The sequence below is a fragment of the Haemorhous mexicanus genome, chromosome 24 (genome assembly GCF_027477595.1).
Source record: "Haemorhous mexicanus isolate bHaeMex1 chromosome 24, bHaeMex1.pri, whole genome shotgun sequence".
Classification (NCBI taxonomy): Eukaryota; Metazoa; Chordata; class Aves; order Passeriformes; family Fringillidae; genus Haemorhous; species Haemorhous mexicanus.
This window is the reverse complement of record NC_082364.1, coordinates 5,922,313-5,945,442: the sequence shown is the minus strand read 5'-3', so window position 1 is coordinate 5,945,442 and position 23,130 is coordinate 5,922,313. Positions and strand designations below refer to the sequence as shown.

The window sequence follows — 23,130 nt, the reverse complement described above, 5'->3', positions numbered from 1 at the left end:
TGGTCACAGCCCAGCAGTGACACCTCCACAGGTGCCAGATTTCACATTTTCCAGCCCAAGCTGAGAGCTGAAGCAGGATGGAAGGGCAGCTCTGGCTGTTCTGGGCTGCAGAGCCTTTCCAGGCTGAGGAAATCCCTGCTGAACCCTTGGGCCAAACACCTCAAAGACAGCTCCAAACCCTGTCCCTGCTGCTCAAACCCCCAGGAAACCCTGCCTGGCTTAGGAGGGAATGCCTGAGTGGGTCAGACCCCTCAGAGACAGCTCCAAACCCTGTCCCTGCTCCTCCCCAGGGCCTGAGGGCAGCGCAGCCCCCCTGGCCTGGTGGCCCTGCTCACCTGGCAGAAGGAGCAGCTCAGGTGGTCCTGGGGCTCAGCCCAGCAGTGCTGTCAGCTGTGGGGTGGAAAAGGCTCAGACTGGGCTCAGGTTTGGGGCAGCAGGGCTGCTGTGGGGCCAGGAGAGCTGCACACACCTGAGGTGAGCGGAGAACAGCCCTGGCTGGGCAGGGCCACCCCTGGAGGCTCCACAGCTGCCACTCGTGGGAGTGGAAGGGGCTGGGAAGGCTTCAGATGCCCCGGGATTAGAGGAAGAAAGGTAAGGAGGGATTGAAGAGCCGCATCCCCTCCCATTCCCTGGGGCTGGAATGCTCCAGAGCCTCCTGCTGCTGCTGGGGGTGCAGGGCCCGGGGGTGAGCTGGGCCAAATGGGGTGAGCTGGGCCAAATGGGGTGACCCGGGCCAAAGGGGGTGACCCCTCCGGGGACAGAGCAGGGTGTGCTGCTCTGGGAGGGCTGCGCGGCGCTGTTCGTGGGTGCAGAGCTACCTCTAGTGGCCACGGGGCTGGCGACCGCTCCTGCTGGCACTGCCAGCCCACCTGGGTTCCCCCGGGGCTGGGTATGGTGCCATTGGCACTGCCAGCCCACCTGGGTTCCCCCGGGGCTGGGTATGGTGCCATTGGCACTGCCAGCCCACCTGGATGTCCCCGGGGCTGGCTACTGGTGTCACTGGCACTGCCAGCCCACCTGGATGTCCCCAGGGCTGGCTACCGGTGCCACTGGCACTGCCAGCCCACCTGGATGCCCCCAAAGCTGGGTACCTGTCCCGTTCCCACTGCCAGCCCACCTGGATGTCCCTTGGGCTGGGTACCTGTCCCGTTCCCACTGCCAGCCCACCTGGATGCCCCTTGGGCTGGGTACCTGTCCCGTTCCCACTGCCAGCCCACCTGGATGTCCCTTGGGCTGGGTACCTGTCCCGTTCCCACTGCCAGCCCACCTGGATGCCCCTTGGGCTGGGTACCTGTCCCGTTCCCACTGCCAGCCCACCTGGATGCCCCTTGGGCTGGGTACCTGTCCCGTTCCCACTGCCAGCCCACCTGGATGCCCCTTGGGCTGGGTACCTGTCCCGTTCCCACTGCCAGCCCACCTGGGTGCCCCGAGCAGCCCACCAGGTGGGTGTGGGTCTGCTGTGGGCTCATTCAGGGTAAAAGAGGTGTCGGGGAGGGGTTTTTGGTGCCCTGCAGGTGGCAGGGGGGTGTGGCTTCCTCGGGCATGGGGCAGCAGGCAGGGTAGTGCCCACACCCTGCAGAGCCCCCAGACCATTTAGACTGGAAAAGCCCCCCTGATCCTTGCTGGTAGGGAAAACCTGCAGAGCACAGAAGTTTTTCAGGTTGCATATTTTACTTGTGGGGCTGGGAGGAATCCCTTTCTGGAGACACCAGAAGTCAGCACCCTGAGCTAAGTATGGTGTCCAGGGATTGTGTTTCTAACCAGAGCACAAAGCATCTCGCCTGAAGGAGCAGTTTTAGGAAGGTGTTACAGACATATTTTCTGAAAAATCTTTTCTTCTGAAAAGCTGGGAAGCTTCAACTTCTCCATGTTTTGCTGCTTTGGAATGTGATTTGGAGAATTGTTTACTTAGCATATGTGAAAATGTTTTTACTTGATGACCAATGACAGCCACCTGTGTCAAGGCTGTGAGCAGTCACAAGATTTTATCATTCTTTTCTTTTCTAGCTTTCTGATGAAATCTTTTCTTCTATCCTTTTAGTCTAGTTTTAATATATCATTTTCTTTTAATATAATCTATATCATAAAAGATTAAATCAGCCTTTTGGAACATGGAGTCAGGATTCTCATCTCTTCCTCGTCCTGGGACCCCTGCAAACACCACCACAGGAAGGAACGTAAAATTTGCTTTATAACGATCAATTTCTCTTTCCTCCAGCTCTTCTCTCTCCTCAATAAGTTCTCCTGCCTTCATAAGTCCCCCAGAGGGCACTTCCATCCTCTTTGGCCCAGGCAGAGTGCTCGGGAAGGTGTGGTGGCTCCGAGGGTGGCTCTGGGCACAGGTGGCTCATCCTGGAGGGCTCGCCGGCCACCAACGGGGACAGGCTGTAGGGCGAGGTTGCAGCATAGCTGGGGGAGTAGTGGGTGTCTTCAAGGGGGTGCAGAGGGTAGAGCTGGGCTCCAGGGAGGGCTGGGGTCCAACCTGAGCCTCGGAACGGGGAAGCAGCTCCGGGTTCGGGCAGGGAGAGGCAGCTGGAGCTGGCAGGGAGCGCCTGCAGAGGCTCTGAGCAGGCACTGTCAGGCTGGCCAAGGCTCTCGGGTGAGGGCTGTTCCCAGGGCTCTCTCTGCAGGGAAACAGGGAGAGAAGGCAAGGAAAAGGCTTAGGAACAAAAGCCTGTCCTGGAGGTAATGGAATATCTATCCCTGGGAATGCCCAAAAGTTTCTGTGGCTCTGGAGCAGAGTTTGGGGTTTGAGCTGTGAAAGGGAACATCCATCCTCTCTGCAGAGTTTGGGGTTTGAGCTGTGAAAGGGAGCACCCATCCTCTCAGCAGAGTTTGGGGTTTGAACTGTGAAAGGGAGCACCCATCCTCTCTGCAGAGTTTGGGGTTTGAGCTGTGAAAGGGAACATCCATCCTCTCTGCAGAGTTTGGGGTTTGAGCTGTGAAAGGGAACATCCATCCTCTCTGCAGAGTTTGGGGTTTGAGCTGTGAAAGGGAACATCCATCCTCTCTGCAGAGTTTGGGGTTTGAGCTGTGAAAGGGAACATCCATCCTCTCAGTAGAGTTTGGGGTTTGAGCTGTGAAAGGGAATGTCCATCCTGGAGCAGGGCCTGGATCAGGGTCCCAGTAGGACTGACCAGCCCTGGTCCTACAGGATCCAGGGGCTCTGTGGTGGGGCTGTGAGTGGAGCTGGGATAGGGAGCCTTGAGTCACCAAGGGATGTTTCTAGAAACTCAGGGAGGGAGGATTTCATAAAACCATAAAATCACAGAGTTATCCTGAGTTGGAAGGGACCCAGCAGGGTCATCAAATCCTGCTCCTGGCCCTGCAGGGGCCACCCCAGCAATCCCACCCTGGCCTGGGAGCAGTGTCCCATTCAGAGCAGAACAGGAGTCTCCAGGGATGTCTCCAACAGGAACAGAGGACAACGAGATGGAACCAAAGAGAAAAACCCTCCCCGCAGAGCCCTGCCCCACCTGCCATGGCTGCTCCTGCAGCAGCCACATGCTTCCCCCACGAGCCCCCCTGACTGAACCCCACATTTAGAGGGGGTGACCCTGCCCTGGGGACAGAGCCATGGAGGCACTCACGAGCAGGAAGTGCCCCGTGTCACTGGGGAAGGATGGCAGCAGAGGGGGCACGGCCGGGGCGCTGAAGAAGGAGCTGGTGGGAGCTGGGAGAGGAGGAGCAGCACGGTGATCCCCAAACTGCTCACTGAGATAGGGCTCCAGGAGGGCTGGGTGGCCCTGGGGGGCTGAGGAGTCGCAGGAGAAGGGCCTGGAGCCCAGAGGGGAGGGGTAGGTGTCGCTGACAAACTGCTTGGTGCCGTGGAAATCCAGCTCAGCCGGGAAGGATCTGCGGACGCCGTAGTACCCAGACATGGGGGGTGAGCCTGGGGACAGAAAAAAGGTGGGAAAGTGTAAAGAAAATTCTAACAGCTGCCACAGAATGATGGACACCTCTGTGGGTGCACAACAGAGCCCTCTTCTCTCCAGCATGGCCCAGGAACCCACCCTGCCTTGACACAGGTGTGTGAGCCCAGAGGTGCTTTTGGTTCCACCTGGTGACTCCATCTGCAGCAAACCAAGAGCATTGGGGAAGCTTTAAATAGGAGGGCAGGGAGATGGAGGTCAGCTCAGCCAGGCTGTGCTCCCTCCTCGCTCTGCTGCAGCCCCTGGGAAGGAGGTTCCAACCTCACTCTGCTTTCCCTGCCTGAGAGCCAAGGGATAAAACAGGTCAGCTCATGGTTTTGTGCTTTCTCTCTCCAGCTCCAGGGAAAATGGGAAAACACAGGAGGGAAAGGAGGGATTCTGTACAGCTCCTCTGCTAAAGGAGGTGGGAAGTGCTTTAATTACTCAGCTTGAGGATTTTATACAAATTATTGATGTTCTTTTTTGTGATATTATTTTAACTGCTTTCCTCCTGGGCTCCCTCTGAGGGGTGGCCCCGCTCTGGGGCTTGTTTCACATCCTCTGGAGGAGAACAGAAGGGCTGTGCCAACCCTCCCACCTGCATGGAAGGTGTTTAGCAGTGGAAGGAAAACCTCACCTGGCATTTGGCCAAAGGGTGACTGTGCTGTGCTGGTGCTGCCCTGCAAAAGATGAAGAGATGTTTGAAAGAATGACTTTTCAAAGCAAGGCAGCTCTCTGAGTGGAATTCACACACGTTATTTGAGCCTGGGTGCTGTGAAGGGTTTAACTCCATGATTTCCTCACAGGAATTAACAGATGCAGGCTAAGCAGAGATTGTGAGGATCTTGTGCAGAGCTGCTCAGAGGAGGAGTATCAAGATAACTGGCTTCTTCCTCCTGTCCCACAGGGTCCCTCAAGGCAGGCAGAATGCTGAGGCGTCCTTTGGGTATTGGCACAAACCAGGCAAGGTGAGATCTGAGCCCTTGAGTGGCCAAAAAGGGCAGAGCCAGCCCATGCTCCAGCTCAGCTGGGCTGGCTCTGCTGCCCAGGGCTGCTTTACCTGGCCCTTCCTGCCAGCACAAGCAGGCTGGGTGGAAAGAGAGTTCCTAAATCCTATTTGGGTCCTACAGCAATGGTTATGATAATAATAATAATAATGATATTATTAATCATCCTCTCCTCTTGGTCCCCAGGTAAAGGAGAATTACCCCTGGAGTGACCCTGCTGTTCCCAGTGCCTGATTCCTCACAAAGCACCCTGGCAAAGGTATCTGCTCCTCTGGAACCCCCTGAGCTCTGGTTTGGGGGGCTCCAGGCCCCCAGAGCAGGAACAGAGAGCCCCCAGCTGCCCTGCTGTCACTCTGCTGTCCCTGGCCGTGCTGGTGGCACGCTCTGTCCAGTTTGCATAGTGCAAACAGGAGGTTCCTGCCTCAGCAGGCAACCAAATTTAGAGGTTTAGATTTGAATTAAATTTGCCAGCTCTGAGAACTTCCTTCTGCTGCAAGGGAAGGCTTGCAGCTGCTCCCTGCTCCACCATGGAAATGAGCTCTGAGCCTGCACAGGCCACACGGGCTGCAGAGGTGGCAGGAGGTGTCAGGAAGGAGCCCCTGGGCTTGTAGACAGAGGAGTGTCCTTGTCACACGGGCAGGGCTTGCACCTGTCCCCAGCTGAAGCCATCACATGCAAATCCAGGTCCTCTCTCAGCATCCAGGTCACTTTTAGAGGAAAAAGCCAAGCTGGGAGGGTCAGGCAGCACAGATGCTGCCCAGAGGACAGGGGGCTGCAGGGGTGGGAGCTGGGATGCTCTGCCCAGCTCCCTGGGCACGGCTGGCAGCCTCCAGCAGGGATCATTTCCAGTTACCAGCACATTTAATCTTTGATCCTGTCTGCTCAACAGCCCCTGGAACTGCCTGGCTGTGTGTACACACCTGTGGTGAGGAGTCCCAGAGGTGCCAGGAGCTACCAGGGCTTTGCCTGCCTGAATTCAATGCAGGAGCCTCTGCTGCAGCCCATCTTTGGCCTCATCAGAGCAGAGCCCTGCATTTCATTCCCCTCCTTGCTCCTTATCAGCCTTAATTGAGAGCCATTAGTTCATTTCCTCCCTGCAGTGCTTCCTTTCCCTGCCATGGCCATGGGGAGCCTGGATCTCCTGCAGCTCTGCTCAGCCTCCCTGGGGTCCAGAGCGTGTCCAGCTGCTGATCAGCTGGGCTCAGCCTGCCCTGCCCATGGCCAGGCACAGATCCTGCCTGGGACTGCTCCAGAGAGCTCTGCTGCCTCACTGCCTGCTGACTCCCCTACAAATCTGCCTAAATTTAAGGATCCAGCTCCAAATGACGACCTGGCCCTGCCCTGTGGCAATGCTGTGGCATCAGGACATCCCCTCTCTGGGCCCAGTCTGTAGTGGAGCAGCTGAAGGAGCAAAAATCCTCCATCAGAGCAAAGCTGAGCCTGGGCAGAGCAGGGCAGGGCTGGCTGTGTGTCCCTGCCCTGGAGTGCTGCTGGGCACTCAGCAAGGAATCCTCTTAAACCACAGCACTGCACTGCTTCACCTGTGCAGGCCCCCCCTTCCACACCTCAGAGAAGACAGGAATCCTCTCACCCTGCAGAGGACACCTGCAGGCTCACACCTACAAGGGAAAAGCCAGAGCCTCCCCAAAGCCCAGCCCTGAGCCCTGGTTTTGGGTGGGTTTCCTCGCAGCACACCCTGATTTCCATCACTCCATGTGTGCAGGGCCTGGCTGCCAGGAGATTGCTGAAACCTCATCCCAAAGCTCTGCTTTGTTCAGCCCTGACCTCCCCAGCTCAGCACAGCCTCCTCCAGAGGCCTGGCACCAACAACTGCCCAGGGCTGGTTTATTTCTGGAGCAAAGATCACCCTCAAACAAAAGATGCAGCTGAATTACCCTGCATCACCAACAGCCAGAGGGGTGTTCAGTTATCTGCCCCTGGCTTTGATTCTGGCTTGTTTTCTGGGTTATGTTCTGCCAGACAAACAGAGCTGCACTTCCAGCTGCTCTTTTCATGATATGTCCGAGCAAATACGGATGTTTGCCCTGCACAATCACTTTTTGTCTCTCGAGGGAATGAGCAGCAGGGCTGGTTTGGCATCAGGCAGACACACACACAACTGCTGGGCTCTGCAAAGCCCAGGGCAATAAAGCCAGGAGGGTTTTACAGTCCTGGGGCTGTTGAAGCTGCCGCCTCCACAGAGGGAGAGGGTCACTGGTGATAGCACCAACAGGAGCTGTTTTCTCAGCTGCTCCCCAAGAACTCTTCCTAAATATCTGCCTGCTGGGAGTGTGCCCTCCCCAGTGACTCTCCATGGCTCAGGGGGCTTCTGCCTCCCTGCAGCAGCTGAAGCCTGTGGGGATGGATGAGTGCCTGGATTTTGCTGGGTTTGGGGTTGCAGAGTTAATGGGCCTGAAAGTCACAAGTAAGTCCCTGTGAGGCCTCTTCAGCATAAAAGAAAAGCCAGAGGTGAATGGTTTTGGGGGAAAAAAGGCATCAGAACTCCCAATTTCTGTGTTCTGCTGTCAGTGACCCCAGGCTCTGCTCCCTCTCTTTCCCTGCAGGACACAGCTCCTGCTCCCCTCCTCTGCCTGTGTCCCAGCTGGAGGTGAGGAGCTGCTGCCCAGCACAGGTGAGTCCCAGGAGCACCCAGGGAAGGGCTCCTCATGCCACTGGATGCCACCACATCGTGCCATCACAGCATTGTGTCCTCTTCTGGGGACAGCCTCCCTTTCTGGCTGGCAACTGAGAACTAAAACCCAAGGTAGTGCAGCAGGGCTTGGGTTTCCTGTTGCCATAGGAGCCCTTTAAGAGGAAATCATCTCTTCCAAGCTGATGCTTGGCCTCTTTCCAGCCCACCACATCCCTGCAGCTCCCCTGGCACCCTGAGAGGAGCTGGAAGGAGCTCAGCATTGGGGAGGAACAGATATTTTCGGGGCACTGACTTGTCCCAGTGTAGCTGCTGCAAAAGGAAGTTGACTCGGGAAGGTGGCACACGTAGGATGTGAAAGGAAAGAGGAATTTAACATCACTGCCATGCTTGAAAAAGAAAAAAAGGGCTTTGAGGCATTTAAGGTTGAGAGATATGGAAACCAAGGAGCCATCAGTGATGTTTTGGGGCACGCATTATATTAATTCTATTAATTAATATTGGCAGTGCCCCAAACTTTGAAGCACAGGGTGGGATGAGGGACGTTATGGGGTTAAAAAGGGGGTGGGGGACGGGACGGGACTCACGCTGAAGCGGGAGCCGCTGCTCTGCCGGGATCGCTTTTCAGCCAGGAGATCCTTGACCGTGTGCTTCACTCGCACCCCTTGGTACACGCGTTTGCCAAAATCTGCAGGGACTGAGCGAATGCAGAGTTCAGGGAGAGCACAGAGCAGCTGGGAGAAGCAAATTCATCCTCTCTGTGCACAGGGTTGGGAGGGGAAAATACAAATCTACAATTCTTAGATCTAGAAATATAGAAGTATTTGTAATCTAGAAATAGACATCTTTCTAGGTATATAAATTATCTATTATTATTACTATATTATTTATATATATATTTTATATATATATATAGAGAGAGAGAAAATATATTTACCTATTTAATATATATAATATTAATATTAATGAGATACTGTGTGTTGATATTAATAGAATATTATGTTGGGAAGGCACAAAGGGTCCCTGCCCTGGCAGCTGCAGGGTCTGGCCCTGTTTTTTGCCTTGGAGCACAGCACAGCCTAAACCAGCTCTGGGTGGCTTTGGCACGAGGCATCTGCCCTCCCCCCGAGCCTGGGGTGGATTTTGGGGTTTGCACAGAGGTGGTGGCACAGGTGGGAGCTGAGGGACAATGCAGGGACAGCTCTTTTATCCTGCCTGAGCCCAGCTCGCACCTGTGGAGCCAGGGAGGAGCTTCCATGGGGGCTTTTATTGAATTATCCCGGAAAAACCTCCCTGCCTTTGAAGCTAATCCCTTGGAAAACACACAGGCACGCTCTCCTGAGGGAGAGCAAACTGCCAGGGCACAGCTGAGGTGTTTGATCTCCAGGATTTATCATTTGGCTCTTCTGCCCCTCAGGATGTGTCCCTTGGCTCCGTTTCTGGTGGCATTGTGGCCCCAGGTGCACACACACACCAGGGGAGGTGAGAGGGTTCCAACAACACACTGCTGGCTTGGCTTTGCCCCAAATTGGGGTTTTTTTTAATTATTTTTGGGGTCATAGCAGCTGCAAATGTGGGCAAGTGGAATTTTATGTTGGTGTTTGAGTGCTGGCCAGAGAGCTTCAGCCAAGGCCAGGCACAAAGCAAACACAAAGCAAGGGACAGATTCCCAAAAATGAGGTGAAGGTGAGACTACAAAAAAAAAAAAAAAAAAAAAAAAAAGGCAGCAAAAGTGGCCAGAAATGCAGAAATGGATATGAGCTCTCACAGGTGGAGGAATTCCAGCAGGTCTGGTGCTCTGCAGGTTTCCTGACACCTTTGCTGGGCTCTGCAGGCATTAGAAAATCACTGCCACACCCCTCTGCTGTTCTGGGCTGTTGAGGTCACTTCTCTCACATCCTCCCTTATTCCTCTGCCCAAATTGTTGCAATTCAGCATCACCCAGCCCTCTGACCCGGGGCTGAAGCTGTCACACTACTGAACCTGTTGCTGCCAGTGGATTCTCCAGAGGGATCTGATGCTGAGCTGTCAAAACTTCAGATAACTCTGCCACTGGGGAAGAAAATGCTAATCCAGGCCTGAGTTTAAATCATTTCCAAGCAAATTGAATCCAATTTCACATCACTTTGATCTAACTGCCTTTTGAAAAAAAAAAAAAAAGGCACTGTGAAGGAATATAAATTCAAATTCAGTCTGGAGAAGGCAGAATGTTAATTGATTCTATTAAATTCTTGGGACATTTAAGATGTCACATGTCTATTCTAGACAAATTTTTGTGGGTTTTTTTTCCAATAGGAGCCCAAGGACAGCACAGTTTGTTCCTTCCCAGATATTGCCATGAAGATTCCTCAGCTTGGGAAGATCTGAGCTGCTGGAACTCACCTGCTTCCATTGTTGGCGCTGCTGATGAGTCCCAGCTCCCAGATCCTGCAGGAATTTCGGGCAGATCTGTCCCTCATCAGCTTCCCAGAGCAGAGTGGAGCCTGTGCTCATCATTCCCTGGGAAGGTTCCAGCTGAGCCTGGCGGAAATGGGGTTTTGGAATTTAGGGATGTCTCCAGCACCATACCTCGTTTGGGATTTGCTTAAATGCAAATTCCTGGATCTGTGTTTCACTCCACTTTGCATGGTCAGTGAGGGTCCTTCCCAGGAGCCTCCTTCCTGCCTGAGCTGGCATTTCATGGGTGAAAATGAGGGGAAAGGAAAGGAAAAAGGATAAAGGAAAAGGGGAAAGAAAGGGAAAGGAAAAAGGAAAAGGGGAAAGGAAAGGAAAAGGAAAAAGGAAAAGGGGAAAGAAAGGGAAAGGAAAGAGGAAAAGGGGAAAGGAAAAGGGGAAAAGGAAAGGAAAAGGGGAAAGGAAAGGAAACGGGAAAAGGAAAGGAAAAGGGGAAAGGAAAAGAGAAAGGAGAAGGGGAAATGACATTTTTATAACCATTTTATTACTATTAGACTTTTAAAATGTTGAAAACAAGTGAGTGGCATTTTTCACAAGGTTAAATCCCCATCCTGTGGCTGCTCAGTGCAGGTGTTTTCTGTGCTGGCTGCAGCTCAATTCCATTGAAAACAGAGAGAGAACAAAAGCTCAGCCTGGCTTCTTTGAGATGAAAACCTCTAACCTGGTGTTTTCTATTCAAAAATCATTCCACCCACATTTTCTGGGTAATTTGGTGGAGTTGGGCACGTGTTTGCCATTCACATCAGAGCTGGGGGCTGTGGTGGGATCTGCAGAAGTTCCTGTGACACTCTGGGTGTCACTGACAGATTTCATGAAAAACCCTTTGGCTAGGATCTTTTCTTCTGAGAGGCGGAGAAGCCTCAGAAACGAAATGTAAACAATAAAAAAAAGTGTATTTTATGATTGGCTTTTCACAAATATTCAAATGAAATTACATGTGTTGTGTTAGAAAGTGATGCTGTGTTAATTCTCTTAAGCAGTGTGTTAAATGTAGTTTTAGGCTATAACATAAGGTTAAAATAGAAACTGTGCTGTGTTGGATACTTTTTTAAAGACAGGACTCGCATCTAGATAGCAGCCACAGGACACCTGAATCTTTCAGAGAAAAAGAATTTATTGCCCCATTATCAGAAGAAACTAACTTCTTCCTGCCTTGCTCAGGTCGGATGATGCTGTCAGGATTGAGAGGAAGGAGCTGGCCCTGCCCAGACAGAATCCTGCGTGGGAATGGAATTGATGCACCATGGATGAGGTGTAGGAATGTGCAACAGGCTGTTGCTTTTAAGGTTAATCCTCTGTTAACGTGGGGCCTTTTTCAGGCTTATTTTTCCCAGCAAAGGTACCCGGACTGTCTGTAACTCTTTGTTCTTATTGCCTCATATTGTCCTAATTCAAATTGTCCAAATTTCTATTACTCTAATTATATTTCTATTTTTATAACCATTTTATTACTATTAAACTTTTAACATTTTAAAAACAATGATTGGCGTTTCTCACACTGCCATTACCCACGGCCCCAAACAGCCTGGGAACCTTTGTGTCACAGCGCTGCTTCCCGGAGGGGCCGCTCGGCTGCCGCGCGCAGTCAGCGGGTTCCTGCGCGCTGATTGGCGGGCGGGCGGGCGGCGGCCGCTGTGATTGGCGGGCGGCCGCGCGGTGCGTCGCGTTGCTGGGCCCCCCGCGGGACAGAGGCGGGCGGCGGGCCGGGGGTGGCGGTGCCGCTCTGCCCGGAGCCCGCGGGTCCCGGGCGGTGTCGGCAGCCCCGGGCGGCCCTGCAGCAGCCCGGCCATGCCGCCCGGCCGTGCGGGCGGTAAGGCGGCCGTGGTGCTGCAGTGCGAGTGGCAGCAGTGCTCCTTCGTGGCCTCGGAGATGGAGGAGTTCTGCTCGCATGTGGCGCAGCACCTGCAGCAGCACCTGTCTGGCTCTGGCGAGCAGCACGCCGAGCTGGACCCTCTGGGTGAGGCACTGGGGAAAAGGGAGGCTCAGGGGGGCCCTTGTGGCTCTGCACAAGCCCCTGCCAGGAGCGGGGGTCGGGCTGTGCTCGTAGGGACAACAGGACAAGGAAAATGTCCTCGAGTTGTGCCCAGGGATGTTCAGCGTGGACATGAGGGGGAATTTCTGCATGGAAAGGAGAGTCAGGCCTTGTAGGGCTGCCCAGGGAGGTTTGGAGTGCCCATCCCTGGAGGTGTCCCAGGAAGGGCTGGAGGTGGCACTGAGAGCTCTGGGCTGGGGACAAGGTGGGCATCGGGCACAGCTGGGACTCGATGGTCCTGGAGGGACTCTCCAGCCTAAGCAGCTCTGTGATTCTCTGACCAGGGAAAGCTTCTGGCCTTTGTTCTCCTCTCCCTGAGCAAAGCAGGGCTGGCTGTCAGGAGAGCACATGTGGTGTTTGTGCAGCTGCACCAGCTGAGCTGCACTTTGGGAGTGAAGTGACTTGGAGAGCAGATTTGCTTGCAGAGACCTTCGAGTTGTGCTTCTGGGGGGCAGAGGAGAGTTTGAGTTGCAGAGGAGCTGTCTGTCTGCTCCAGCACAGTTCTCTTTCTGTGTTGCAGAGAAGCAGTTTGTTTGTTTGTTTGAGTTCCAGAGCAGTTGTCAGTTTGTCGTCCAGGGGAATTGTGTGTGTTCTAGAGGAGCAGTCGTCTGTGTTCCAAAGGAGCTGTCTGTCTGTGTTGCAGAGGAATTGTGTGTGTTCAGAGCAGCAGCCTGCCTGTCTGTCTGTCCCAGAGCAGCTGTCTGTCTGTCTGTTGCAGAGGAGTACACGTGCCTGTGGCAGGACTGTGGCTTCTGCTCCCTGGCGAGCCCGGCCGAGCTGGTGCGCCACGTCTACTTCCACTGCTACCACACCAAGCTGAAGCAGTGGGGGCTGAGGGCCCTGCAGAGCCAGGCAGAGCTCAGCCCCTGCCAGCTGGACTTCCAGAGCCACAACATCATCCCTGAGATCCAGGAGAGCTTCCTGTGCCTCTGGGAGTACTGCGAGGTGAGAGCTCCCTGGGAAAGGGGAGGTGGGAGGTGAGAGAATCTGACTCCATGTTCCCAGAAGGCTGATTTATTATTCCATTCCATTCCAGAATGCTAGTCTAAAACTATACCAAAGAAAGAGAAGGATACAGACAGAAGGCTTAACAAGAATGAATAATATAAAAAATTCGTGACTGACTCCTCAGAGTCCAACACAGCTGATGGAGATTGGCCAAAACAATTCCCATGAAACCAATCAAACCATGACCAGTTGGTAAACAATCTCCAAACCACATTCCAAAGCAGCCAAACACAGGAGAAGCAATCAGATAATTCTTGTTTTCATTTTTCTCTGAGGCTTCTCAGCTTCCCAGGAGAAGAAATCTTGGTGAAGGGATTGGGATTGTTCAGAAAATGTGACCCTGACATGTTACCACGTTTCTCTTCACAGTGAAAAGCAAGGCACAGTCCTTCCCAAGGATATTTCTAGGTTTCACATTCTCTGAACCTCAGAGAATGATCAAAACAAGTCTTATCATTTGCCGTGCCTGTGGTGTGCCAAAGCAGAATGCAGTGTGGAGATTGTTCACCCACAGTGATGGGGTTTTGTTTCCTTGGCCAAGTGTGTGTGTGTGTGTTGGGACTGTGGGCTGACAATCATGAGATTCTGGGCAGTTCTGTGCAGTTGAGTGCTTGGCAGATTCAGTTTAGATGTAATGTAATATAGAATAATATAGTATAATGAAGTAATTAATTGGCCTTCTGATAAGGTGGAGTCAGATGCATCATTCTCTCCCCTCTTTGGGACAAAAATATCATCTCTGCTGCTGTGCTGCACAGCTGCTGGCTCTGTCTGGAGCTCTGTGGGAGCATCTGGGCTTGTTCTGGTCTCTCTCACCCTGCCCTGTGTGTCCTTGTCCCCTCAGAGGTCGTTTGACAACCCCGAGTGGTTCTTCCGGCACGTGGAGGATCACAGCTTCTGCTCCGAGTACAAGGCAGCAGGGAAGGAGAACCACGTGCTGCTCTGTGGCTGGAAAGGTTTGTGGGAGCCTGCAGGGCCTCTCCTCAGAGCTTCGGGCTGGGTGGCAAACATGGGAACAGGTTTCAGAGAGCCCCTTGGCCTTCAAAAGTAGGTTTTCAAATTTCATGGGTCTGACCATGAAATATTCCTGCAGAAGTTCCCTCAGCTGAGTGCTCAGTACTGAACTTCCTATTTATGTGTAATCAGTTCCTTGGAGAAAAGGCTACAGCTGATTTATTTATATTTTTATTGCTTTCATTAATTTCTCCTGTGTTTGTGCAATTGCCTTATCTGCTTGGGGGGGGGCACACTGTTTGTACTGTGCTAGACCCGGTACCACACTGGGATCTCACTGTGCTGATCTCACCCTGCTCTGCGGGGGTTTTGGAGCCTTGCTGGCCCAAACAGGACGAGGAAGCTGCTGTTCAGTGAGGCTCTGTCCCTTGGGAGGGCTCTCAGCTGTTCTGTCCCTCCCCAGACTGCAACTGCAGCTTCAAGGGCCGCTGCAAGCTGCGGGAGCACCTGCGCAGCCACACGCAGGAGAAGGTGGTGGCCTGTCCCACCTGTGGGGGGATGTTTGCCAACAACACCAAGTTCTTCGACCACATCCGCCGCCAGACCGCCCTGGAGCGTAAGCCCTGGGCCAGGGAGGGGCTGGGGAGGGCTGGCCTGGGGGGTTGGGGTGGCTGGAGGTGCCTGTACCCTGTGAGCCAAGGGCAGGGGGTGCTTGGAACAGCCTGGCTTGGCTGCTGAGTGATGGCAGCCACAGAATCATTTCGATGGGAAAAGACCTCTGAGATTGAGTGCAGCCTGGGATTGAGCCTCACCTTGTCAGCCAGCCAGGGGGAGGGACTCTCCCACCTCCCTGGGCAGCCCCTTCCAGCATCTGATCACCCTTCCCATGAAGAAATTCCTCCTGAAGTCCCACCTGAACCTCCCCTGGCCCAGCTCGAGGCCGTGTCCCCTGGGAAGTGTCTCCTGACAGAGGCAGGATGGAGGCTGTTCCTCCTGTAGGGACCCAGGGCTGCACACCAGGGTTTCCAGCCCCCTGGAACACCTCTCCTCACTGCTCCCTGTGCTGTTCTCCTGCCCTGATCTCCCCTGTGCCCTCCCTGCCCCCTGGTGCAGAGCAGAGGTTTCAGTGCTCCCACTGCTCCAAGAGGTTCGCCACCGAGAGGCTGCTCCGCGACCACATGAGGAACCACGGTGAGTGAGTGAGTGAGTGAGTGAGTGAAGGGCCCTGCTCCCAGCTCAGCCTCCTGGGTGTGCTCTGCCCTTCTCTGGGCTGACATCTCTCCCCGTTTTTGGCCCAGTGAACCACTACAAGTGCCCCCTGTGTGACATGACCTGCCCGGTGCCCTCCTCGCTGCGCAGCCACATCCGCTTCCGGCACAGCGAGGAGCGCCCCTTCAAGTGTGACTACTGTGACTACAGGTGAGGGCCAGGGCTGGCCCCCTCCCCAGACCTCCCAGAGGCCTCTGTGTGTGTGTGTGCTGCAGCTCAGTTCCCTCACCTTGTGCTTCCAGCTGCAAGAACCTCATTGACCTGCGGAAGCACCTGGAGACACACAGCGAGGTGCCGGCGTATCGCTGCGAGTTTGAGACCTGCAGCTTCTCTGCACGCTCCCTGTCCTCCATCAAACTGCACTACAGGAAGGTCCACGAGGTGGGAGAGCAGCAGAGCTTGCATTGCTCGTGATGCTCCATGTCAGTCTTCTCAGAGAGCTTTCTGTCTCCTTCCCTGCGCCCTGGTGAGGTGCTGACGTCGCTCTCTGTGTCCCTCAGGGTGACTCCGAGCCCCGGTACAAGTGCCACGTGTGTGACAAGTGCTTCACACGGGGCAACAACCTCACTGTGCACCTCAGGAAGAAGCACCAGTTCAAATGGCCCTCAGGACATCCTCGCTTCAGGTACTGCTCACCTTCAGCTCCTCAGTGCCTCCTCTCCAGTGCATCCTGCGTTGTGCTGGCAGTGCTGGGCTCTGATGTCTGTAAATGTGTTCAAGACCTGTTCCCCAGTGGGCAGTAAATGTTCGGTGGGATCTGAGCAGTGCTGGCTGGCAGCTCCAGGGCAGTGGTGCCATCACTGCAGCCTCTGCTGAGACACTTCTGGGCCAGGTCCAGGTGTTCCCCTCTAGAGAGATCAGTCTTGGGACAGATGCTTCTGCTTTCTTTGGAGGAAACTCCAGAGGGTTTCCAGAGCCTGAAAGCTGGGAGGGGAAGAGGATGGACTTGAAATAGTCCCAGTGAAACAGAGTAGTGGAAGGAGATGGGCTGGGGAGGGGATTGAGCCTGGCCCAGAGCTCAGAAGCTGCCACACAGGTGTGCCTTTGGGAGTAGAGGCTGAAACACCATCTGTGCAGCACGGGGATTGAACCTTGGCTGTTGTGCCCTTTCCCTGGCTGTTGCCCATCTCCTGGGAAGGGGAGTGTGCCTGGCTGACCCGTCCTGTCTGTGCCCAGGTACAGGGAGCACGAGGACGGCTACATGAGGCTGCAGCTGGTGCGCTACGAGAGCGTGGAGCTCACAGAGCAGCTGCTCAAGGACAGGGAGAAGTGTGGGGAGGCTCTGGATGGCTCCAGCGAGTGCGTGGTGCTGCCTGAGGGCGAGGGCAGCCTGCAGGGCATCCTTCTGGAGCCCCCAGCAGAGAACAGCACATCAGAGCTCCCTGTGCTGCCAGCCCTGTGCTCTGCTCCCAGCCCTGAGCCAGCACGACCCAGCCCCTTCCCAGGAGCTGCCTCCTCCTCACAGCAAGGAGCCAGCAGCAGCAGCAGCAGCGGCCCCATCATCCGTGTGGTGAGCAGGACCAACGAGCAGGGCCAGAGTGAGACTGTCTATTACGTGCTGGCCAGCTCAGCCTCAGAGCAGCAGGGCACAGCAGCCCCAGCTCTGGAGCTGGAGGAGAACGTCATGGACAGGCTGCAGAAAACAGCTGAGGAGCTGGGCATCCAGATCCTGTGAGGGGCTGCTGGGCATCCAGGTCCTGTGAGGGGCTGCCCCTCTGCAGCAGGAGAGCTTCAGCCTCCTGGGGATCTGCTGCTGGAGGAGTGCTTGGGGAGAGGCTGGGCCTGTCTTCAGCCCAGCCTGGCTGGCTGCTGGTTCTGGTCAGTGTGGGGAGAGGGGAGGGACAGATCCCCCAGGTGTGAATTAAGTGATCTGAGTTGGAAGGAGCTGTCTGCCCCCTCCTTTTGGGGCCTGGGGCCTGTCAAGCTTCTCCCACCCTTCTGGGAGGTCTGGCCTAGGCCTGGCAGGGTGGAATGGTCACCAGCTGTGCCCTTCTGAGCCTGTTGCCCAGGCAGGATGGTGTGTGGAGCACACTCTGGTGCTGAAGCCTGTTCCCTGGGACATGTGTGGCCCTTGGCATTCCTGTCCTGCCCCATCCATGCCTTCTCCAGGGGGCATCATGCCTTCATCAGCACTTCTGCACACATTTCCTGTCTCACCTGCTGCTGCTGGTGGTGTGTGCCTCGCTGATCCCATAACCAGCGCTGCTCTCTGGGAGGACAGTGCTGCAGCTGCTGTCCCCTGCAGGCCAGTGCAGCACTGGGACAGTGGGAGCTTCTTGCTGCTTTTGGCATCCCCTGGGTGTCCTCCCCACATTGGGGTTTGGGCTCCTGGTTGGGCAGAGTGTACTTTGGCAAGACAAATAAACCTCAGGCTGCCAGGCCCAGCAGTGTCTGGTGTTTTTCTGCTCAGCCCTACCCCTGCCAGGCGTGCTGTGCTGTGCTGGGAGGATGGCACTGGGATGGTGCAGGGTGGGAGGTGGGCACTGAGGAGCTGCCAGGCTCTCCTGGTGCTGTGCAGCTGGCACTGGAGTGTGCTGCTCCCCAGAGGTGGCACTGCAAGGCCGGGTTTAGCTCTGGCACTCGTGTTCCTGCTGTGGGGCTGAGTTCTGCTGCCTCCCCCAGGGCTCTCTGCTGCCTGCTCAGGCCTTGTTTGAATACAGGGAGTAGCCTGGGCTAGTGAGCAGAGCCAGCTCATCCTTTGTTGAGTGACTGGACTAGGACTGTGAATTTGGGGTCCTGGGAGTGCCCTCCCTGCCCTGTGTGTGCAGGGGATGTGCCATGGGGGACGCAGTGCTGCTCTTGGCTGGGCACTGACTTTTCCCCACTGCTCCCTCTCAAGCAGCTGAGCAAAAGCTGCTGGAATTCCGGGGTGTTGGGGGAAACCCCTTGATCCCAGCACCTCTGGGAGAGGCAGGAGCTGTCCCTGAGAGCACACGCTGCTGGGGGATGCTCCTTGCTCCAGGCAGAGCATCCCTGGGCACTTGCCTTGCCCAGCCTTCCCATCCCTGCCTGGCTCCTGCCTTGGCAGGGCTGGGCTGAGCTGCCCTCGAGAGCAGGGCCCCGTGCCAGGTTTGCACTCGCAGCACTGCCAGCCTGGCCCTGTTTGCAGCTCCACTGGCAGGGCCCTGCTGCTGCTGCTGCTGCTGGGTTTGGGGCTGGGTGCTGCGAGTGTCCCTTTAAACACTGCCTCAGGCAGGGTCATCTGCCAGGGATTATCTGCTGGGGAGAGGATTGGCATTAAAGGCAATGTCTCCTCCCTTCCCCCCGTCCTGCGGCATCCCCGGGCCTGGGGGGTGTGTGCAAACCAAGTTCACTTTCTCCTGGGTGAGCAGAGAGGGCTCTGGGGTTGGAGGGGCGAGGGGAGGAGGCAGATGATGGCCCTGGGCTTCCTCTTCCTCACCGTGCTGGCCACGCTCACCTCCTGCCAGGACCCAGAAGGTAACAGGGGCTTGGGGAATGAGGGGGTTTTTGGGGTGCCCCAGTGCTGGCACCAGTCCTGCCCAGTAAGGAGCAAGACCAGGGCTTGGCCCAGGGGATGTGGGAGCCAAGTCTGAGTGGCTGCACTCACAGCAAGGGTTGGGGAGGGCTGGGATGGACCTTTGTGGGGCTCTGAGGGCTGGGCAAGGGCTGGCGATGGTGTCCTTGTCCCCGGTGGCCCCAGGAGACCTGGACACGTACTGGTCTGGCACGGCCCCCATCTGCCTGGGGGGCTGCAAGGGGAGGCACAAGGAGCTGAAGAGGAGCCAGTGTGGGAACGGCAGCTGCTGCTGGCTGGGCTACAAATCCTTCTGCAGAGGTAAACCCGGGGGAAGGCCGGGGGATCCCTGGGGATGCTGCAGGGCTTTGTGCCACACTCGGTGTGAGCGCCTCCAGCAGCCTGGGGACACGCACAGCCCTGTCTGGTGACCCCTGCGGCTGTCCCCGCGGCCAGCAGCCTGCCAGCCCCGGCTGCATCCCTGTCCGCAGTGAACTGCGGGCGGCCCGAGGCGGATTTTAACTCGGTGGTGCACGGGAACGATTGGTGGGTGGGCTCCGTGGTGCGCTACAGCTGCCGGCCCGGCTTCGTGCTGCTGGGGGACCCCGCCAGCGCCTGCCAGTCCGACGGCCGGTGGAGCCCCAAGCCCTCCTGCCTCCGTGAGTAGCCCGGGCGGGTGCCAGCACGTCCCCAAGCCCTCATTGCCCCGGAGGGCTCCAGGTGAGCCCCCCGTGATGGGCTCTGCCCCCGCAGGGATCTGCCTGCGGGGCCGCATCGAGATCAGCGAGCGGGACCTCACGGGCAGGTGCTCCTCGTCCTGCGGCAGCCAGGCACACCTGGGAGCCTCCCCCAACCGCGGCTGCATCAAGATCTCGGGCTGTGTCACCAAGCTGTCGGGCTGGCCCCGCTGGTTCCAGCGCTGTGACATCTGCGAGTGCGACTGCCACGTGCCCTGCGGTGAGCCCTGGGGGTGGCACTGCCCGGCTGAGGGTCACTGCTCTGAGGGGAGGGCTGGCGCTGGGAGATGGGAGCTGCAAACAGCTCAAAATCCTGTCTTTGCTCTCCTCAGGTTCTTCCAGGTAGAGCTGGGCCACCCGGGGCTGTGGCCACTGGCCCCGTGCTGAGGGAGGCTTCCACCCTGGCTCCTGCTTCCCTTCACCACTGTCTCCATTGCTGTGCTCCTTCCATGAGCTCTGTCTGTCCCGAGGCTGCCATCTGAGATGTTCTGGGCTCACTCTTGCAGGGTGGCTCATCCCAGACTCTCCAGGGCCAGGGGATGCTCTGGGAGCAGCAGGTGCTGGGATCTGGGACTGTTTCCTGGGGACAGGGGTGTCATCATCCATTTTCCTGGCTGCTTCCCAGAGGAGGCTCAGAGCCCCTGTTAGGGGGGAGGCAGCCCCTGTGCCTGTGCCTGGTGCAAAATACCTGTCCTTCAGTTCTGCACGTTGTGATCTCTCCGTGTCAGGGAATTCCAGGCCCTGAGGTGGGAGGTGGAGCTGCCCCCTGAGCTCGCTGGGGTCAGCAGGAGTGTGGCATCTGCCTCCTGTCCCCATGGCAGGGACAGAGCAGCCTGGCCAGGGCTGCAGCACCCACTGCTGAGGAGCCAAACTGCCCTGCAGCCTCCCTGGGAGGGCAGAGTGGGCAAAGGTCTCATCTCCCAGGTGGAAAATCTTTCCTACAGGCTGCTCCATGCACTGCCTGCTGCTCCTGCTCCTTCCAGGGGGTCTGTGGTCCTGCCCTGAGACCCCTTTCCACAGGGGCTTCTCCTCCCAGCAGCTTGGGGCCACAAAGGGGGAGATGTGACTCCAGCCAGGAACAGCCTTGTGTCCCTTGGGGACATCTCTGGCTCCTTAGGAAGCAGCTTTATTCCCCCAGGGAAGGAGAGGGTGGTCAGCAGCACCAGTGATGGCACAGCTGAGGGTGCTGGAGGACCAGCCAGGGGTCATTAAAAATATATTGGAAGGGAATCCCACAGGTTTTCCTGTCATGCAAAGAGGTTCTGCTGCCTGCTCTGTCCCTGCAGCCCTGAACACAGATGACAGAACCAGGACAGGCTCCCCTGTCACTGTCCTGAGTGGGGACACAGCTATGGACAAGGCCACTTTAGGAAGGTCCCAGCTGGGGATTAGAGGGATGTGAATGTCCCCATGGCACTGGGGACATCCCTGCTTCCTCCCACCTTGAAATGACTCCCCAGCAGCCGCTGGGGGCTTCATGGCCACAGCTTGGGCCCAGCTGAGCAGAAAGGGGGTTAGGGGTTTAGGGGTTTCATTCCCAGGCCGTTCCCTGCAGGGAGGAAAGGCTGTGGCACTGCCCAGAGCAGGCTTGGGCTGGGATCAGCACACGGGGAGTGCTCCAGGGCTGGGAGGCAGAGAGAACTGGGCGAGTCCCAAGTGCCTTTTGCTCCAGGACAGGATGGCTTAAGACCTCCACAGGAGCTTGGCTCCATGGATAACTCCTCGTGCCCTCCCCTGGTGTCCCCTGCCTGGATCCTGCCCTGAGCTCTGTCCCAGCCCTAAGCTGGCAGGGGGTGGGGAAAGCTCTCCTTGGCTCAACAGATGGTTTTTTAATTAATACTCTTGCTGGTGCCACTCATTTCCATATGTCTCTGGTGTTTAACTGCTGTGGTGGGTGAGAGGTGTGAGTAACAGCGAGGAGGGAGCCAGGCGTGGTGCTGGGGAGGTGCAGGGGGATCCTGCAGGATGAGCTGCACCAGGGAGGGTCTGCTGGGGGTAAAACCCCGGAGGGACACCCCCTGCCACCACCCTCTGTGAGCAGCTGTCACCCCTCTGGCTGTGCCAAGCCATGGCAGCCCTGGTGCCCACCGTGCCCGTGCTGGGGGCTCTGCACAGGGGTCTGTGCTGGGCTGAGGGGGGCAGGAGCAGCTTTAGGGTGTGTTGGGCTCCCTCAGGGGGTTTGGGCTGAGGGGGCAGTGCGGGGGCTGTGCCCCAGAGGCAGCCCTGGGGTGCAGGGGGTGCGGAGGCAGGGCTGGCAAACCCCGGCCGTGTGCTCAGGGATGCTCAGGGCCTGCTGGCAGGCGGCGAGAGGAAATAGGGCCGGTCCCTTTAAGAGGATTTTTCGCTGCCTGGCAGCGCTGCCCGCCCGGGCAGCCCATCCATCCATCCTGCCGCCCATCCTGCTCCCCGCCCGGCAGCACCGGCCACGGGGCTGGCGGAGAGGGGCGCCCCCGAGCAGCCCGGCCCGGGGGGCTGCTGGCCACTGCGGAGCTACCGCTAGCCACTGCGGGGCTTCTGCTAGCCACTGCAGGGCCGGGGCCGGAGCGCCCCCCGCCCGCCCTGCCCACCCAGCCCCGCGGAGGGATGGGGAGGAGACCCGGGCCGGGCACCCGCGGGGGCAGCGCCCAGCCCGGCTCCCGCCGCTGAGCACCGCAGCCGCGCCGAACCGAGCCGAACCGAGCCGAACCGAGCCGCCCCCCGCCCGGCCGGGCCCCCCGGGCATCGCCCCTTTGTCTGCGGAGGAGGCGAGGCGGGGGCGCTGCGGGAGCGGAGCCGCCGCCCCGCACCCTGCCAGGTGAGCCTGCGGGAGAGCCGGGAGCCTCCCCGGGGCCTGGAGGGGGGGACTGGGGATGGAGGGGGCCGGCGGGGAGCGGGGATGAAGGAAGAGCATCCTCGGGCAAAGCCTTCCCGTCCCCACCCCGCGCCTCGGGGCTGGACTAAGCCGCGGAGAGCCGCTTGCAGGATTTAGCGCTTCGTGAACGCCCAGCCGGAGGAGTCAAGGTGAGCCCGAGGGCGCTTCGAGCCCGCTGCCCCCCACCAGCACCCCCGAACCCCCCGTTCCTGCACCCCGCTGGTGTTGGGAGGGGACCCGCGGGCTGGGAGCCCCCACCCCTCCTTCCCCGGGGCTGGGCTGGCTTCCTTCCAGCCCTGAGCGGGGTCTGCCTGCAGCAGGGCTGGGCTGGGGGGATCTCCCCCAGCTGCCGGCGCCCCTCGCAGGGGCCGCGTGTGTGCGCTGCAGCCGCAGCGAGCCGCTGCCCGCAGCCCCGCTGAATGTAGGTTAGAGAGGCGCTGAGACCCCAGGCTGGGAGGCGAGACGGGTGCAGGGCACAGCCCGCTCCGGCACAGCCCGAGCTCCTTTTCCTGCTGCCGGGGGGATCCCCGACCCCCTGGCAGCCTCGGAGAGCCGCGCTCCCCACCCTGCCCGCTCAGCATCCCCCAGCCCCGCAGAGCCCCCGAGCCGAGCGGAGACCCGCGGAGCTCGGCCGTGCTGCAGCCGGCTGTGGAGCACTGCGGGCAGGGCAGGGCTGGGGCAGGTGTATCAGCGTCATGGCCCCAGCTCGGCGCTGGCCTGGCCTCGGAGGCTGTGCTGGAAGAGCCCGGAAGGTGAAATGACGAGCCGAGGAAGGCAGAGAA

At 57.6% G+C, this 23,130-nt stretch overlaps 3 protein-coding genes across 3 annotated transcripts in view; 1 reads left to right on the top strand and 2 right to left on the bottom strand.

Annotated features, from left to right (window-relative positions):
- SIK2 (salt inducible kinase 2) overlaps positions 1-23,130 on the bottom strand; it is a 244,066-nt gene that overhangs the window by 185,400 nt on the left and 35,536 nt on the right. The gene's annotated exons all lie outside the window — the stretch shown is intronic.
- On the bottom strand, positions 1,669-10,077 carry POU2AF2 (POU class 2 homeobox associating factor 2). The gene is made up of 5 exons (XM_059867207.1): positions 9,951-10,077; positions 8,156-8,265; positions 4,549-4,591; positions 3,591-3,892; positions 1,669-2,624 (listed from the first exon to the last, which is right to left on the bottom strand). The coding sequence occupies exons 1-5, from the start codon at positions 9,958-9,960 to the stop codon at positions 2,232-2,234; spliced, it is 858 nt and encodes a 285-aa protein (XP_059723190.1). The 5' UTR covers positions 9,961-10,077; the 3' UTR covers positions 1,669-2,231.
- HINFP (histone H4 transcription factor) lies at positions 11,704-17,666 on the top strand. The gene is made up of 9 exons (XM_059867203.1): positions 11,704-11,979; positions 12,773-12,999; positions 13,907-14,018; positions 14,480-14,632; positions 15,130-15,207; positions 15,315-15,435; positions 15,528-15,666; positions 15,786-15,910; positions 16,462-17,666. Exons 1-9 carry the CDS (start codon positions 11,811-11,813, stop codon positions 16,958-16,960), a joined length of 1,623 nt encoding a protein of 540 aa, XP_059723186.1. The 5' UTR covers positions 11,704-11,810; the 3' UTR covers positions 16,961-17,666.